General features: G+C 35.0%; 1 protein-coding gene across 1 annotated transcript in view; it reads left to right on the forward strand.

Annotated features, from left to right (window-relative positions):
- LOC130588755 (cAMP-specific 3',5'-cyclic phosphodiesterase 4D-like) overlaps positions 1–9,023 on the forward strand; it is a 65,608-nt gene extending 56,585 nt beyond the window's left edge. The window contains exon 2 of the mRNA XM_057389663.1: positions 8,474–9,023. Within this exon, the coding sequence (XP_057245646.1) occupies positions 8,474–8,713 (240 nt within the window). The 3' untranslated portion in view covers positions 8,714–9,023. The remainder of the gene's footprint in view (positions 1–8,473) is intronic.
- The last annotated feature ends 8,534 nt before the right edge of the window (positions 9,024–17,557 follow it).

Here is a 17,557-nt window from a genome sequence, read left to right on the forward strand (position 1 = left end):
TTTTTTAAGGAGGGGATATTTTAATATCACTCCTATTTCTCAAGCATTTCTTTTCCCTTCAGGTTAGGAAAATTATTGTGTTACTCAGCTCCACTCACAGAGAGAGGATAAGGAGCCAGGTTAATCCAGAACTGAGCCTTAAAAAAACCCTGTAGTCTCAGAACATTAAAAAAGAGAATTTTAGAAGCATGATACTGGTGGTATGCTCCTTTTCTTCAGCTTGACAAAGATTTTCTCAGGTATTTCACAAAACATATTCTGGTAAAACTCATTCACAGAAATGAATCTATAGCTTTTCTACATGTTTCTTTGTAATGTTCCTTAATAACCACTAACTATCCTCATTTATCCTTCTTGCTGGAAGAAACATTTTTGTACACGTTTTTCCTTCAGCCAAACTTGCCCAGAACATGCTAGTTTCTAATGCTCATAATGGAAATTTGTTTGCAAAAATGAGTTATTAGTTGTTGCAACATGGAATTTGGCATGCTTTCAGATGCATGAATATCCTGAAAACTCAGTTATGCAATATTTTTGTAGTAGAACAATGATAAAAATGAACAAGGGTAGAGTGTGTAGTATAAAAAAAMCAAAACTTCCTTCAGTGATATTGAGGTTAATGTATTTTAATTTGCATTTCTGAGAGCATAGGAGTATTAATAAGCTTTGGCCCRGTCCCAGAGATTTGACATGAGTGGCATAAGGAAAACCAGGTGGGATGAGTCCTGTAACTGGAGTGGCCTCCTGGATGGCTACAGGTGGTTCATGGGAGGGATAGGGAGGGCAGAAGAGGTAGAAGGGTTTATTAATGGAAGAGTTGGACTCACATTTGGCTGTAACAGTTGAGGCAATGTCTAAGTCTGAAACTTTTCAAAATATATGCTCGAAATAGAGAGAGGCCAAATCTTTATTTCAGTGTGCATGCCTAAGCAACCATATGAACTGCTTCATAACTCTGATTCTTAGAGTGGAAAAACAGCAGGTGAAGCTTTATACTCAGAGTTGCAACTGGACTGTCATTAAAAAAGATGAATTTTCTTTTTGGAAAACAAATTACTTAGAAGGACCTCTGTACACTGCTTTGCTGTGGYCATGTCTGAAAATAAAGCTCCGCTACAAGCGGTTTCTGGAATTTTGTATTGTGTTTGTAATGTTATGACCCTATTTTAGCATATTTATTGGAAAAAAAATTACTAATGAGTAGCTTTATTTCCAGAAGTTGGATGAGATCTGTGAAAGGACTTCATCCCACTATTTTGGCAATAAAGTCACTTGTTTCAGGATCTGAAAGAAAAACGATAACAAGAATATTTTGTCATCTTCCTCTTTTATGTCCCTGTCATAAAGGTTCATTTGCAGCAATAAGTATCTATTTCAAASCTTTAACTTATCCTGAAAGATTTGACATATGTGATGCCATATCACGTTTTTTCTGTAGATAATAGGGTGGATGGAAGAAGCTATTTTCTATGTTAGGAACTCTGTTTTTTAGTACCCATGCATCTCAACTTCCTTCCCGTGCAGGGTCGAGTATACCTGAGTACACTTCACAGAACTGCAGATAATAGCAAACAAACTCATTTTTTAATAACAACAGTATCCATACAATTAGGGCTAGTATGGGTGAGCCTTTTTTTCTTGATTTTTCAAGTGCCATTAACAGGCTAAATCTTGTACTAACATTTTTGGACCATTCTGACAAGTATACACCTTAGTTATGAATTCCATAGGATTTGAGATTATTACAGGTCCTCCTACGCAAATGACAATGCATCACGAAGCTGAAGTGAGTGTAGTTCTGCCTTACCGAAGCCCACAAAATCAAAGTCTGTATACCTACAGGCTTTTCATTATATGTGCAGCAGAAAATGCAGTACTCTTGGCATAATCTCCTATATGAACAGATCTGAAATTCAAAACTGTCTACACCATCAACATGACTTTGAATAACTTGCTTGTTATCTTTTTTCCTTGATTTTGGCATGATGCTTTCATTGCTGAGCATCTCCCTATCTGCAGACAATTTTCAAAAACATGCTGTCAGAAGACTAGACACTAGAGATAAAAAAGAAGAGCCTGTGGGAAGTTTTCTGATTAAAGAAGTGCAAGACTAAAAAACCTGTCTAATATATCAGTACCTGGGCTGAAGATATTGGAAACGTACACAAAGTCCTGAGGCTGAATCCTTGGATTTTAGACTTCTGGGATAAGTAGATCTATTTAACCTCTGAGACAGACCTACTCTGTTTTTCCAGGAAAAAAAAAAAAAAAAGACAGGACAAAAGAACCAGCTTCAAAAACCACAGAAGGTTTGGATTGGACATTAGGAAAAATTTCTTCACTGAAGGTGTTGCCAAGCATTGGACCAGACTGTCCAGGGAAGTGGTTGAGTCATAATCCCTGGAGGTGTTTAGAAGATGTAGAAGATGGATTGTTCAGAGACATGGCTTACTGTTGGACTTGGCAGTATTAGTTTCACAATTGGACTTGATAATATGAAAGTCTTTCCCAAACTAAATGATTCTATGATTCTAAGAACGTAGCTCAGGACCAAGGARTCTTTACTGACTCAGACCTCATTTTTCTGCTAAACTGAGAACAACCCCATGCACATGAATCTGGGAACCTGGAAGTCCTGTAGCAAATTCCCAGGGTATCTGACTCAGAGAAACACTTGCACAGCATTATTTTTGTCATCAGTTTCATTTTGGTGTCTTACAAAGATCTGCTGACATCAAAATGACAGTGGTTTGTTTGAGGAGATGTTTCCTATGAAGTCAGATTCACTGGATTTTTCTTATGTCTGTATGGTAATATGATTTTTTCCTTGTGTGATATTGGTGGGTCCACTCTTCTGTTGGAATCTTTGTCCTTTAATTTGTTCTCCTAGAACAGATGTTTTTCCAGTCCTTTCAGACTTCKTGTGCTTCCCAGGATTTGTCATTCTTAGAAGAGCTAAAGTACGCTACACCATCTTTTTTAGACTTTTTCTGGGGAAATAATTTGTTCTGCTGAATTAAAAGAATTTTCCCCCTTAAACTATACATATTAATAGCCTACAAAGTACTTCCTTTTCATTTGACTTAAGTATATAATTTTCATCCTTCTAAATACAGAACAGAAATAAACATGGATGTTCCTTGCAGTATTAACAATTCCACTATTAAATCTAATTAACTATATTATCACTAAAAATTGTTAATTTTTTAATGTAAATGAGTACTTAATTTATGTTGAGATACATAATAGCATTTTAAAAGGCATAATTATTTTAAACAACTTGAAGAAACAGATAGCAACAAAATTATTCTGAATACAAGTAGAGGCTTTTTTTTTCACTAAAGATATTTGCATCATAACAAAAAAAATGGAAAGAATTGCCTGACAGAATAAAAGTTAATTTTATTTAGCTACGATTTTAGGAGTATGAATCATCATTGTTTTCTCCTTTTCCATAGTGCAAGTAATGAATAGCAATAAATCTAGTCACAGTGAAATGCATCATTGAAATGGTTTGTGAATAATATATTCTCATTTACTTTTTAATACAAATTAGAGAATCCAAGAGCAAGAACATTTACTGGTTTGATACTTTCATTGAGTTATATTTTCAAAGTATTAAAATGGCTATGGGTGAGGAAGAAGCGAAGAGAATGTAGGAATGGAAAGTACAACTTTTCTTGGAGGAAGAGTAGTCTAGATCTAACATAGCAGTGGATCTCAAGAACATCCATAGCTCGATGGGAATAATATCAGTTCTCTAGGTATGGAAGCTAAGGTGTGATGATGGTGAAAGCCAGTGTAACCATTAACAGCAAAGAAAGTCCAGATTCTGATACTATCAACCAGCACCTATTCTTTGTGTCCTGTAAATGTATTATTGGTTTGTAAAACACACCAAGTACCGAGCCACCGTCTTTTTATGTGAACTGTTTGAACACTTTAAGTAATCGTAAATACTGCTATGGCATATCTTAGTAAAGCATAAAATAATTATTTCTTATTCTAATTAAAAGTATAAAATTAATATCTAGGTGGTTTCCTCACAATATGATGATGTAAATGAATTATTTTTTACAGATGTAGGTAGAATTATTAGAGATTATTATTTTCTGCCTCAAACCAGTCTTGAGTCACAGAGCTGAGTCAGGAAGTTGTTCTGTAGGTGGGATAGTAACAACCCTATTGTTCTTTAGGGGAAATGGTTCAAACAAACAAACCTCCAAAATGAGTTTTCATTGTAGCTTCTGGCTCTTTGGTGCTCAGCATGCCTCTGGGCTTAGCTAAACCAAATGAGGTGATTATTTTAATCTATTTTTCAGATTCCTTATGATTCAATTCTGCTATTGGACGTGACATTGCAATGCAAGAACACACACAGAGGTTAAGGTGCTATACCCTTTTTTCCCTTGGCTAATATTAATTTAAAGAGCACAGTGCTGGCATGTCAAAGTTTTTAGAGAATAACTKCAGCACTGGATTTTTGAGCACTTGTACATTTGCCTATTTGTTCTTGGAAGAGATAGAAACAACTATAGTATATCAGTAGTCATTTAATTCACATCCCAAGATTAAAAAGCAACTGGAAAGAATGGGAAGGTGTGTGAGGGTGGGGTCGTTATGGATGGTTCAAGAACTGATGCTACTCAACTAGCTTGTTACAGGTGTATACTGAAATACTTAAAAAAAATGTTTTTAAAGAAATGTTAAGGAAGGTGAAAAACAGGCAATCTTTTTAAATGTATCAAGTGTTCTGCAGATAAGTGATAAAAACCCAATCTGCATTCCAGTGTCAGGACTTTTTTTACTTCTCTCAGGCTGTTTTTATTTTATAGCAAATGTATTATGTGGCTGACTTTTGTTCACTAGGTTACAATCGTTTATTTTTGCTCAAAAATCTATGCCTACTAATGAGCAATTACTGATAAGAACTAAGAAACATGCCAGCTAATTAGAAGGCTAGCAAATGATCTCCTGAGCATGAAGTTAACCAACCAGGAAAAAAAATGAATCAAAGAAAGAGACACTTTAAATGTCCCAGCCTGGAGTCTGCTCTAGACAAAAAGTGTTGAAGTAAGTTAATTGGTATCCGAAAGGTTGTCGTGTTCTAGAATTCAGTTAATTGGTTACAGGGCAGAGATTAACAGGGAGTCTTTCAGACCTTTAAGGTAAAAAGAAATCCTAATACGTTCCATTTAACAGTTTTCATGAACAGACACTTTACTGGAACTTTCTTTTTCTTTTGTACATTCTCAGAGATAAGAAATGTCAGGAGCAGCACTTTATCTTGGAGTTGCTTCTTTTATTAGAATTTTATATTTATATTTCATATTGCAGATCRCACACCTGCCATTCCAAAGGTTGGTTTTCATTCTTAGTGGCTTTGTGGTAAGGACAGCAGTGGCTTTTGCTGTGGTTGCCCAAAAATTTCCTAATGGAATACTGGTATAAATGGCTTAAAATTATTTTAATMAATATAATGCTTCTTAAAAACGTTCAAAAATTAGGCATATCTCACAAAGCATGTTTTTCTTGTTTGGCATGATAGCTAAAATAAGTATGAACATTTCCTGATTTAGATGTTTGAGTGTTTGTACCTGAATAGGTGGACTGTTTTTCCACAAATTGATTTAATTTTCATTGTCACTGAAATAAACATCAGGCACCTATAATTTGATTTCTCCAAAGCTTAGCTTTAATATTTGTATTGGAATTATTCAATTTCTTTCTGGTTTTRTTCCAGTCATATTCCTCTAACTCGTTAACTTTTTATAGGAATTGAAGGAAAAGCTGTCTAGTGAGTTCACTTTCTCAGTTCAGCTATCCTTATTGTGACTGTGGCTGCACATCAAGGACTTTTATGATGTTTGGAGTTTCCCAAAAAAATCCCAACTGGTGAAATGTGTCAAATAAGCTCATGTGATAGACTATTTTTAGCTTTGATATCAGCATTTTTCATTTCTTGCAGAGCTATAATTAATTTTGGTTTTGTTTTTAATTTATTCAGCTGTCTTAAATATACACTAAGCACACACTGAAAATACAAGCATGAAGTTAAACTTCTCCCTGGATGACTATGACACATTAATTCTTGTCATATTTTTTACAGTGATTGATTTTACCATTGGTTTCCTTCAAAGTATATGCATTAATGCATACCGTTTTATAATATTTATTTTCTTAAACTATATTGCAGCTGGATTAAGAAAAATAGCTAAATTATTAATTAGGATTTAATGATTAAAAATTRGAAATAATTTGCTTACAGCAACTGCTCAAGCTGCAAGTATAAATAGAGCTCATTAATGTTGCTTTGGTGGGTTGCCCTCRGCTGGATGCTCAGTGCCACTCCATCCCACTCCCCTTCTTAACTGGACAGGGGAAAGAAAGTATGATGAGAGGCTGATGGGTCGAGACAAGGCTAGGGGGAGATCACTCACTACTTACCACCACAGGGAAAACTCATTTGACTTGAGGAAATTTAATATATTACCAATTAAATAAGAAGAGGTTAATGAGAAAAATAAAATTACATCTTAAAACAACTTCCACCCACCCCTCCCTTCTTCCCAGCCTCAACTTTGCCCCAAAATTCTCTGCTTCCTCCTCACCAAGCAGAGAAGAGGGATGGGGAATGGGGACTGTTTATATTTCAGTTGTTTCCACTGCTCTCTCCCCTACAAAGGGAGTACTCCTCACTCTCTTCCCCTGCTCCACCTTGTGGTGTCTCCCCATGGGAGAACCTTCTCTGCAGCCTGAGTCCCTGCCACCGGTCACAGTTCCTCACAAACTGCTCCAGCATGGGTCCCCTCCCTAGGCTGCAGGTGGATCTCTGCATTCCCATGGCCCTCCATGGGGCACAGCTGCCTCACCATGGGCTGCACCATGGGCTGCAGGGCAATCTTGGCTCTGCTGCCTGGAGCACCTCCTGCCCCTCCCTTTCCACTGATCTGGGTGTCCACAGAGCTGCTGCTCTCACATATTCTCATGGCTCACTCTGGCAGCAATTGTGCAGGTTTTTTTTTTTTCATTTCTTAGTTAAGTTATCTCAGAGGTGCTAGCGCCACTGCTGATGGGCTGGGCAGTGTGTCCATCTTGCAGCTGGTTAGTATTGGCTCTGTCAGATATGGGAACAGCTTTTGCCAATTTCTACCAAAACCTGGCTGTGCAAATCTAGTACGAGTGCTCTCTGAAAAGGTGTTTCACAAATGGCTCTCCCTGTGTGCACAGAGTGAATACAGAGCTGAGCAAGTTTTTCTTTCAGGTGTCTGTCTGCCTGTATGAGAGAGTTCAAACAGAAGCTGATGGCTGTGCTGTAACTGGAGGTGTGCTTTAAATTTTAGGCACAGTCCAGCTTTCTTTATTTTGTATATTATGCGTATGATCTGTACCATGCTGTACACTTGAAGTCCAGTTTGACAAAGGGCAGTACTCAGTGCACCAGTCTCAAGTGTTCTGTTGGGACTAGGAGGCTTCTGATGCCTGACCAAGGTTTAAAAATATGCASCTATATATAGACTGTCTTTCTAATTCTTCATTTAGATGTAGAAAATCTTTAGAGTTGGATTTCTTCACCGGAAAGTATTCAAGGCAAAAAGCGCAGATAGTGGTATCTGTGCTGGGCAATTTACAAGTAATGGTAAAAGATTTTGTATAAGCAATGGAAGAAAAAAGAAAATTTCTTACAAAACCAGCACTCTCAGAAAAGAGGTTTTTTCCTGAGCATTTTCTCTCACAATAGTGAGCTGTTAAAAATTTCAAAAACTTTCAGGACAAATTTTTCCCCTTTAAATCATTACCAGTTGGAGTTTTCTTAACTGAATTATCTATCTTTCTTCCTTGACCCAGAGAATATTACAATAGCTTTATATGATTAAATTGAAAATAGTATTTACCAATGCTTAAATATAAGATTAGGGCATCAGCTTCAGAGGCTTCTAAGTGCTATGGTGGTTGTTTTAAATGCTCAACTCTTGCTATAAGTATTAAATTATTGTGAAAAAGAAAGAGAGATGGGAGCTGGGACACCTGAGAAAATTAAAAATTAATTTTCTCCTGTTTTTAGTCAAGAGTTTTATAGATTTAAATATCTGTTTACTACTCTTAAAAAAAATATTATCAGTATTGGGACCCTCAGTTCTTCCAAAACATAGATAACTTGTAGGGAAGCACATATTTTGTGGGAAAGAAATTAGTGTAATGCAAATCTTTTGTTCCCTATAGGGATATGAATAACCATTTTAAATACCAGTGTGCTAGTCTAATAATCAAAATGCTTTTACTTTGCTTTAAAAACCCCTAACTTGACATTTTTGCCTGTATTTTGTCATTCCTTTCAATTTTCTCAAAAATGATACTAAAGAGCAAATAATATTTATTAGAAACAAAGTTATGGAAAGGAATTAAAAGAGATATCCAATTAACCTTATGAGCACTTTGTTATATGGTGGATATTTTTTTGTCTTCATCACAGGTTTCAGAAGAAGCTCTGCATCACAGCACTGAGGATGAGGAGCCTTTCCAGGGAATGGAGCCCTATCTTGTGCGAAGATTGTCATCCCGTAACATCCAGCTTCCCCCATTGGCTTTCAGGCAGCTAGAACAGGCAGACTGGGATAAAAAGAATGACGTTGAGAGCATCCCAAGGCCCACAACTCTTCCTCTGAGGATACCTCCTCTGATTGCCATTACAGCTGCTGAGTCCAGCAGGTAAGGTCCTCTSTTATTTATTCAGTATTATCTCTGGCAGAAGCAGGGCAGCAGATGCTACTTCTAGGAGAGAGGTAAATTTCTCTTCTAAATCCACTAAATGAAAAAGAGGAATAGAATGTCTATAAATTTGTCCCTGACAATTGTAATACTGCTTGTAAAGCTTATGGACATATCTAGTAAAAAAACCCTCTAGAAAACATTTTCTCTGAACATTATTAATACTTCATATCCTGAAAGAAGATTTCTGGGGGCTTGATTTACCGTTTATGATGATGAAGTGGAGTAGAAAGAGATAGAGGATGAAAGGAGCTTTTTATACACAGAATTTTGTTTTTAATGATTCAGTTTCAAAACTAGTTTGAAGAAATCCTGTGGGGATTTTGCCTGCTCTTGTATGTTACATTATTACTTTATGTTATGTTATTACTTTGTGTTACATTATTCATAAATAGTTTGAACTTATTTGGTTATAGGGATTTCTATTATAGCTTCTTCATATTACACCTATGACTTTTTAGACAATACATGTTTTCTGAAGTAAACTTTCCTGTTTTTAAAGTTTCTGATAGCATCTTATTTTCCCTATTTATTTTCAAAAATATAAAGTGTTTAGTATGAGATTTCTGTTTACAATGGTGAAGGCAGTGCAGCTGTTTGGTAACATAATAATATGTTATAAGGAAATATAAGGAAAAGGTAAGATGAACACACTGAGAACTAAAATGCAGCACTTAGGTAGTTTTGAACATATTTCTGAGAGAATAGTATATTCTGAACAAAGTAGTTATGAAAAGAATGTAACACTTGCAGTTCATGAGTAAATCCATAAGTATTCATTAGGATGTTTAGCCAAAAAAAAACCCCAGCTAATATTAACATTGAATTTAATATCACTTCCCATATCTTATTTCCTTATTGATGTCTTTATTTTTTCAATAAGTGAGACTCATTCTTGGAAGATGCTCACAGAAACACTGTCTGCATCCATGAAAGCAAGAAAACATTTAGATTGTTTACAAATGAAAATATTATTTGGCAGTTAAATAAAATGAAATTTAGTGAGATTTTGAAGATAGTTTTGTGTCTTGGCTTTTTTTGTTTTTATCCATGGAGCTTGGAGAGTCTATTGTCTCAGAAATGGAAGGCAAATAAGTGAAATGCTTCTAGTAACACNAAAAAAAAAAAAAAAAAAGTGTGATCCTGATGTGATACATCGGAAAGATTAGAGAGCAGAATAAAAAAAACAAACAAAAAACCACACTGTCAGATGAAAATAGCTAAGTGATTATGAATTTGTAGAGATTCTGCTATTTTCTAGGCTGGATTCAAATACAACAGAGAAAGACAGTTTGAAGGTTAYTCAAATAAATAACAAATCTAAAACATTGTGGTTAGTATGCCTAGCTATCTGTACTCAGAGAATGGTTGCTTCTTTGAGAGAATTCTTTGCGGGTATGAATCTCTCCTCAGCATTAAGAGATACTTTKTACCCTGTCTACGCTATTTATTCATGTGGTTAGTAGGAATGTGTTTTGAAACTGGACAAAACAAGATTTATTCMGAGAGTGACAGAGAAACAGCAGACCTACAGATTGTCGAGTGAAACTGCCAGGCTGTTTGAAAAAACAAACCAAAACTAAACACAACAACGGAAGCAAACATAATTTTAATGTTACTTTGTATTATAAAATCTTTAGCTTTTATGATTCTTTCTTAGCTAAAGAGCAATTTCAGGGATACAGGAAGAATTTAGCTCAGGAAATTAAATTTCTCTAGACGTTTAGTGCTATTTTTCTGTTGTTAGCTCTCTCTCRAGCAGCTATGAATTTCCCATTTACATGCTTATAATGCCAGGCAAACAGCTGGAGAAAGCTATCCTTTTATCTGTCTTCTTGTCTGCATGAAAGTGCATAAACTTAGGGGTCCTATTATGTCTGTGGAAATGCAGCTTACCTTCCCTGCCTTTGAAATGTGCAACTGAGGAGAGGAAATCAAAGTGTGGGTGTGAGGATTCTCTGTCTTCCACAGCTAATTGAAAGTAGAAGAGCATCTAGGTCATAGAAACTCATTCTGAAGCCGAAGAATTTCACCACTGAAAACATCCTAAATTATAAATGCATGATTTTGGAAGAAAATGCCAAAAGATCTAAAAGATGGCATTATAAAGCCTCTTACGCTGTGATTTACATGACTGGAATGTGCAAAATGAAAACAAATGATATTGACTAAATTTATTRAAATAAAATATATGTTCTATTCCTGAACATACACATATGCATGTGTGTATGCACACATTCACATTTTCATATTCCTATTCTCTCCCTTTTATCTCTCTTTATATCTTTATGCTGTCACAGGATTGTTCCTGGTTGTGTGTTAGCTTTGTAGAGGAGTAAAAACACTGCTTATATTAAAAACAAAAAAAACAAACAAACAAAAACCAAATAGCAGCAAAGATTAAAAGCTGGAAAACAAATTTTCAGTAATGTTTTTCTTAATCTCACTTTGTAAACTCCTACTCACCCTTCTGACTCTGAGACAACACAATGACTTGCTGTTTCTTTCACCCTTCTAATTTCCTTCCATGCATACATGGAGCCAGATTATTTTTTTTTTCTTCCAGGTTAGACTGGGACCCCAATAAAGATAATTGTTAAGATGAAGAATTTACGTCTCCTATTGAAGTATCATGTGCAAAAATGCTTAACATGCTATAAGCACAAGTGCTAGCAAATTGGTAGGCTGACCTTGCAGCTCGTATCATCCATCACAATTATGAAATGTAATAATTGCCAGACCTCCTACAGGAAGGATTAGAAACAGACAGACAATTGTTTTTAATATTTCAGTTCTTCCTTTATTTTTATGTTTATTTAATAAGCAATATATATAACCCATATATATATATATAATATTAAATGTGATCTTTTACTGCAAGCTGGGATAGGTTGGCTGTTTGGGGTGTGGTGTATGCTTTGGCCAGTTTTCCTCAAATAAGTATAACTAAATTTACCAAAAGTTTTAGTGTAGACAACAGCTATAATGRCATTTAAGATGGGATGAACAGATAAGGAAGGATTGACTGTAGAATGCTTTTGTTTTCTCCAGAGTATCTGGTAATAAAATTGTGGGGGATTGTTATGTATGGAAAGTTATTTATTTGAGGAGATTTAAGGTATTTATCTTATCTACTTTGTAATAACTATTTCAAAGGTTTACTTACCTCTGTGTTTACTTTGACAAATAGCCACAGCTCCCACCCTGAGTCAATACTCTAGCAAATATTTATATTATGTAGTTAAGTGTGATACAATATATTTGATTTATTCTTTCAAACATTTGGGTATGATTTAGGAGAGCCTATCAAATCTCCCTGTAATGATGGTATTGATTTGTCCAAAGCTCCATGAAATATGATGGAAGTCCATTCAGTCACCTTTGTTATGGAAATAATCTCTGCACTGTCTGACTCTGAAGAAGAGATGGATATGGCCCCTACTGAACACCGTGAAGTGCCATGGCACATACACCTACCCCACTTTCCGTGCCACGGATCTAAGGTGTCAGGCATTGAAGTATTTCTTTGTTTTGCCTTTAGAGAATAGCTTTTTCAGTGGAAAAAGACTATCCCAGCTGTTGCTGTGATACTTGCGTCCTCTGAATATGACTGACAGGATCTAATGGAAAATGTCATATTCATTGCATGCAAACTCCAGAAATATGAGTACATCAAACACTTGAAAATTTCATTAAAAGCATTATTTGAAAGCAAAAGGTTGTTTTGGAATTGAAAAGTGTTAGAAAGGCTTCCAGAACAAATATATATGAAATAATCTGGTGTTTCACTTAGTTATCTGTAATTTGGTATGTATAGTGTCTCTTCATACTATTTATCCTAGTCTTTGCTCAAACATCATTTGGGAGAGATTATTATAATTGTACAACATAAAATCTATTTTAAATTGCTTTCGTATTGCTTATGTACAACCGAGGGTGTGCATATTAGTGTGTTTATGGAACTCTAGGGAGCTACAAGAACAATTTACATGACAGCTAATTTCTGAAGAATCTTTTTTGCAATGTTCCTTCTGTCTTAATTTATGTTTTTCCTTAATTTAAGTTCTGTGGATTAGATAGTTGCTATACTGCTTAAAACTTCAGTGTTTTATTATCCATTAAAGAGGCAATCAACACTCTCTATATTGGAAATCAGATAAAAACATGATTTAAAATTATCCCTAGGCCCTTTAAAATGAACTTAAAATTTTTAATATCTGTTTTTGAAAAAAGATAGTATCAAACTGTTTTAGCATCATCTCTCTAAGTTTGATACCATGGTAATACAGAATGAGAATCCAGTTTCCAACTAAATGTGTCTTRATGCCTACCATTTGCTTGCTCATTGTGTTTTCTCTATCCAAGGAATACCTGAAAGACTAGATTTTGTCCTCTGTAGGGAAAGAAAAGCTTTTTCAAATGCTTCAGTTAGACAACTGAAATATGTGAATCCTGAGCCATAATTTTGCAGTTATTCAGTTACTACACCAGCAAACTATTTTTAAAAGAACAGTTGGATGCTAAATTTTTATTATTCTAAGGAAGTGAGTGTCAGAGAGAGATTGTAAAAGCAAGAAGATTCTACCTCAGCCAGTAACCCACAATAAAAATAAAAACTGGTAAAAACTGCTCTTCGTTTGCTTGCAACTCAGTAGAGTAGTGTATGTAGTGAAAATAAGTGCTAACTATGGTTTAGTTATATTTTTGAAAAGAGAAAGAGGGAGAAAAAAAGAAAATTTTCTATTTCATTTGAACTCAGAATTATGATCTTAAGCTTGTCAAGCAATAACTTTTCTCAGGAAGCTTCTCATGGGTCTAGGCTCTCTTCAACAGCATCTATGTGTTACCTCTCTTCAACTCACCTTTCAGTTAAGAATAATGAAGAGCAACATAATCATTCTTAGCACTTTTATTGCATATTTTTGTATTTTAAAAGCTTTGTAAACATGAGAAAATCCTCATGATACCTTTGTGTAACCTTTTCAGTCAGAGAAAACATAGAGTTACTTTCATTTTATGCATARGAAAGCCTTTATGCAAAGAGGTAGTGCAACTGGCCAAGGCTAAAGAACAACCCAACAATCAAACTGTGAAGAGAATTCAAGAGTTTTTGACTCTTAGTTCTGTGTCTACTTTACACTACCTATTAGAAAGTTGAGGATAGATCTTGATGGAAAGAATATGCCTTACATTATCACAACCTTTWAACTAAACTTACTACATCAAGGAGAATTTTACTGATGTGGTCTTGAAGGTTTTAAATTGCTAGTCGTAGGAGTTAAGCACATTACTGTAGTTATGCATCCAGACCCACACTTAACTTGGGTTTCTATCATACTGACTCAGTCTCATCAAACTCTGATTGCAGTATCTGTCATGAAGAAAATCMTATTTAAATACTGTGGAAACCGAAACTGAGTCAGCATTTTAGTGCAGATTTCTCAGTGGGAATTTTTTAGGTTAAGTGGATGCTAGAAGCCTTAATATTTTGTGGTATCCAAGGTTTGGCTTTTAAGAGTCTTCTATTCTGGTGACCAATGTTCACAATTTCTATGATGCTATATGAATACTGGGATAATTTTGGAGACCAATATAAAAATAATTCTGTTGACCAAGACTTGCTTTGAGCAGGTGCTTAAGAGACATAAGGATGCTGTGAAAGTGGCAAGTCCTGTACCAAAACACTTACTTGCATAATAATGTATCTTAGCACCTGTGGATAACTTCAGATATTACAATTATCCCCAGCGTCTCATCTCCCATAGAAAAGGATTTTTTAAACTTATGTCTAGCATTAAGCAAATGATTTAGATTTGATGCACAGTTGGAGAACACAGAGAACAGCAGGTGCTGTGTCCAGTCCATCATTAACTAGCCTGAAATCCTCTAAAAAAATTGAAATCTTGATCAACTATTTAATTCAAGAATGATAAAATTTCTACTTTTTCATTTTGATGTAATTATTTATATAGCACAGACTGGAAACAGATGTTACTGTGGATAAATAGCCTATGTGTGCATATATTTCTGGTTTAAAAAAGAATGTACATTTATTGTTCAAAATATGTATTTTGAAACAGTTACTTTCAAACAACAGATAAATCTGAGAAAAATCTAAAACAATCCTATGTGGTCCCAGGAACTTTAACCCAACTTGATCTTTTCTCACAGTGAGTGGTATCTTCTGCTTGTCAAAACTTTCCTTCAGCACAAGTTGACCTGTGAGACCTGAGAACTGACTTTGCCAGTAAAATAAGGAAAAGAAGGGCTTGCATACTCTTAATTTTCCATGTCCTTTGTCACTTGGTTTCCTCTTCCATACAGCAGCAGCCCCATGTTTTCATCAATTTAGAGATGACAAAAGAAATCAGAAAGCTTATTCAGTCAAATACATCCTCACGAGGATTTTTTCATGTTGGAAATTATTCTTTCAGATTAACTTTACTACTGAATACTATGCAATACTATACTCAATACTATATATTGCACTCGTTCTGATTGACATTTCAGTCACCTTCATGGCCACAGTGTATAAATACAAACAAGAAAATGGACTGCCAAAGGCCCATAAATCTGAGGGAGAAAAGGATCACTTCAAAAGTCAGCAGTTGTGGGTRAATCCAGCCTTTGGGACAATTTTATCCAAGTGTCTTGGGCCAGATGGATATGGTTGATCACTGAAGGACAGCACAGAGCAGCTCAAAGGCACCTGGTGTGGTTGTGTGAAGAATGAGGCAAAGTCTCTGGGCAGCCAAAGCACAGGAGAGAAAATCAAATCAGAAGTATATAAATTCTGAGCACTAACATCTTTCTACAGCTCTATGTGTAGAATCACTATTATCTCCTAAGGCTGATTTACATGTGGTTTTTTTTTTTTTTTTCCTCATGTGTTTCTTCTTCTAAATTAGCAGCAGTGGCAAGGAGTGGCACAGGCTAAGAAAGAGTGGGCTATGTAGGGAATCATGATGTTGTCAGCRTTTCTTACATCTCTTCAGTACCATTGTGTGGAGAGCAGCATCTCTTCACATTACCTAGCAATTAGTACATACAATTCATAATAAAAATGGATGCTATTTTACAGCCTTATTCTATTTATAACTTTAACTATCCTTGCCTAAAAATAAATTCTCTGAGAAGAAAATAGATGGATTTTTAGGATGTTATTTGCCTTTGTAAGTACATAAATTAAGGGTGTCCTGTCYTTTCTTTTGTCAGATATCTGCTTATGACCAGGGCAGGTTACAGGCTGCTGTCTGGAACAACTCTTGGTCTGGCTAAGTGTAGCCATTCTCTCTTAAAATGGATTGTAAGATTTTTTAGACCATGGCCATCTGTGGATAATATACATTYGTTCAGTTTAATCCTGCAGAAATTTCATCCCTGTTCAGCGTAGTGGTARCTATAACTTTACTAATACATAAGCATATGCATAGCAAGGCCTTAATTTGTTGTATGAATCATATTTTTTAACATATTTCCAGTAACATTTTGCATTACTAGCAAATGATGCTGATAAAACAGATTCCAAATGTCACTTTGGAATCTGAACATCCAACAGTTTTCAAGACTGATGTTTAAATAGCGTAAAATACAACACCCAAGTATATAAAGAATATTTTAGGTGGTGGTGATAAGGCATTTCACTTGTAGGAGTACACATTGTTGCAATAGAAAGAAAATATGCATAATGGAAAGATTTACCAAAATGCTATTTCAATAAATSGCATAATTTCTTTTTAAAACTCTTTAGAGAAAAAAAAATGTATTCTCACTAATAAAACTTAAATTTTCTTTTCACTATGGAGAGTTTTTTCAATTTGAATAATATAATATCTCAAATATAAAGCTTAAATGTAGTAAGTCAGATTTGAATTTATTTAATTTATTTAGCACTTTTTTGGATTCCCATTAAAAAAAAGGTGGGAAATTCAGAGGGAAAGAAATGAATARTATATCAGTTTGGAACACAGGGGAATAAATAGGATTTTCTGAAAATAGGAAGATGTTTTCCTCACATTTGTAATCAAAACGGTACATTGAAATTATCCAGCATAGAAAGTGATTTCCACTTACGTATTTTACACTAATTGCTCTCTCTGTGAACRGTTTTTTTAAGTAAATTCAGTCAACTACTGACTTTATTTTTCTGTTTCTAGTCTAAAGCTCCAAATTATCTTCTGGTTTCCCTTTTGCTCCAGACAAAGGCTGGACATTAGGTTTCTGAAAAGCAAATTGATCAGATCCTCTTCAGATTTAAATATACCATTATTTATCTTTCCATAAAATGGTCTTTAAAAAACCAAAGTCTATAAAATGGAGATTAAAAGGAAGAACTTCAAAATTATCTTGAAAAAATATAAGGACAGATAGCTTTTTGTTATTGTTATTGGAAAGGAAATAGAAGGGTCAAGCCATGGTGTTACAAGACTGCAACACCAGTTTAACATCCATCCAAGCAGAGAATCAATTTTAAGAGATGTTTTTCATAGGTCTGTTGCCTTAACTTCTGAGCACAGACTATCTCCTCTATGTGATACAGAAAGATCTGGTTGACTGCTATTACTTTCAACAAAATAAGTTTCTGTGCAATCTCAGGTAATGGCTAGGTAATAGTTTTATTCTGTTCTCTCCTGCCACATCCATTCTCAACTATAATTTTCTTTAATTCAAAGGTAACTGTTCTTTTTTTCTGGTTTAGGTGACAGGTTGATTAAACACAGCAATTTGATGATAAGAAAAGTGTTATTAGATGGATGCAGAACCTCACAGACCTTACAATAAAAGGTTT

Source organism: Malurus melanocephalus, unplaced genomic scaffold, assembly GCF_030028575.1.
Source record: "Malurus melanocephalus ecotype Western Australia unplaced genomic scaffold, MMel_1.1 scaffold_18, whole genome shotgun sequence".
Lineage (NCBI taxonomy): Eukaryota > Metazoa > Chordata > Aves > Passeriformes > Maluridae > Malurus > Malurus melanocephalus.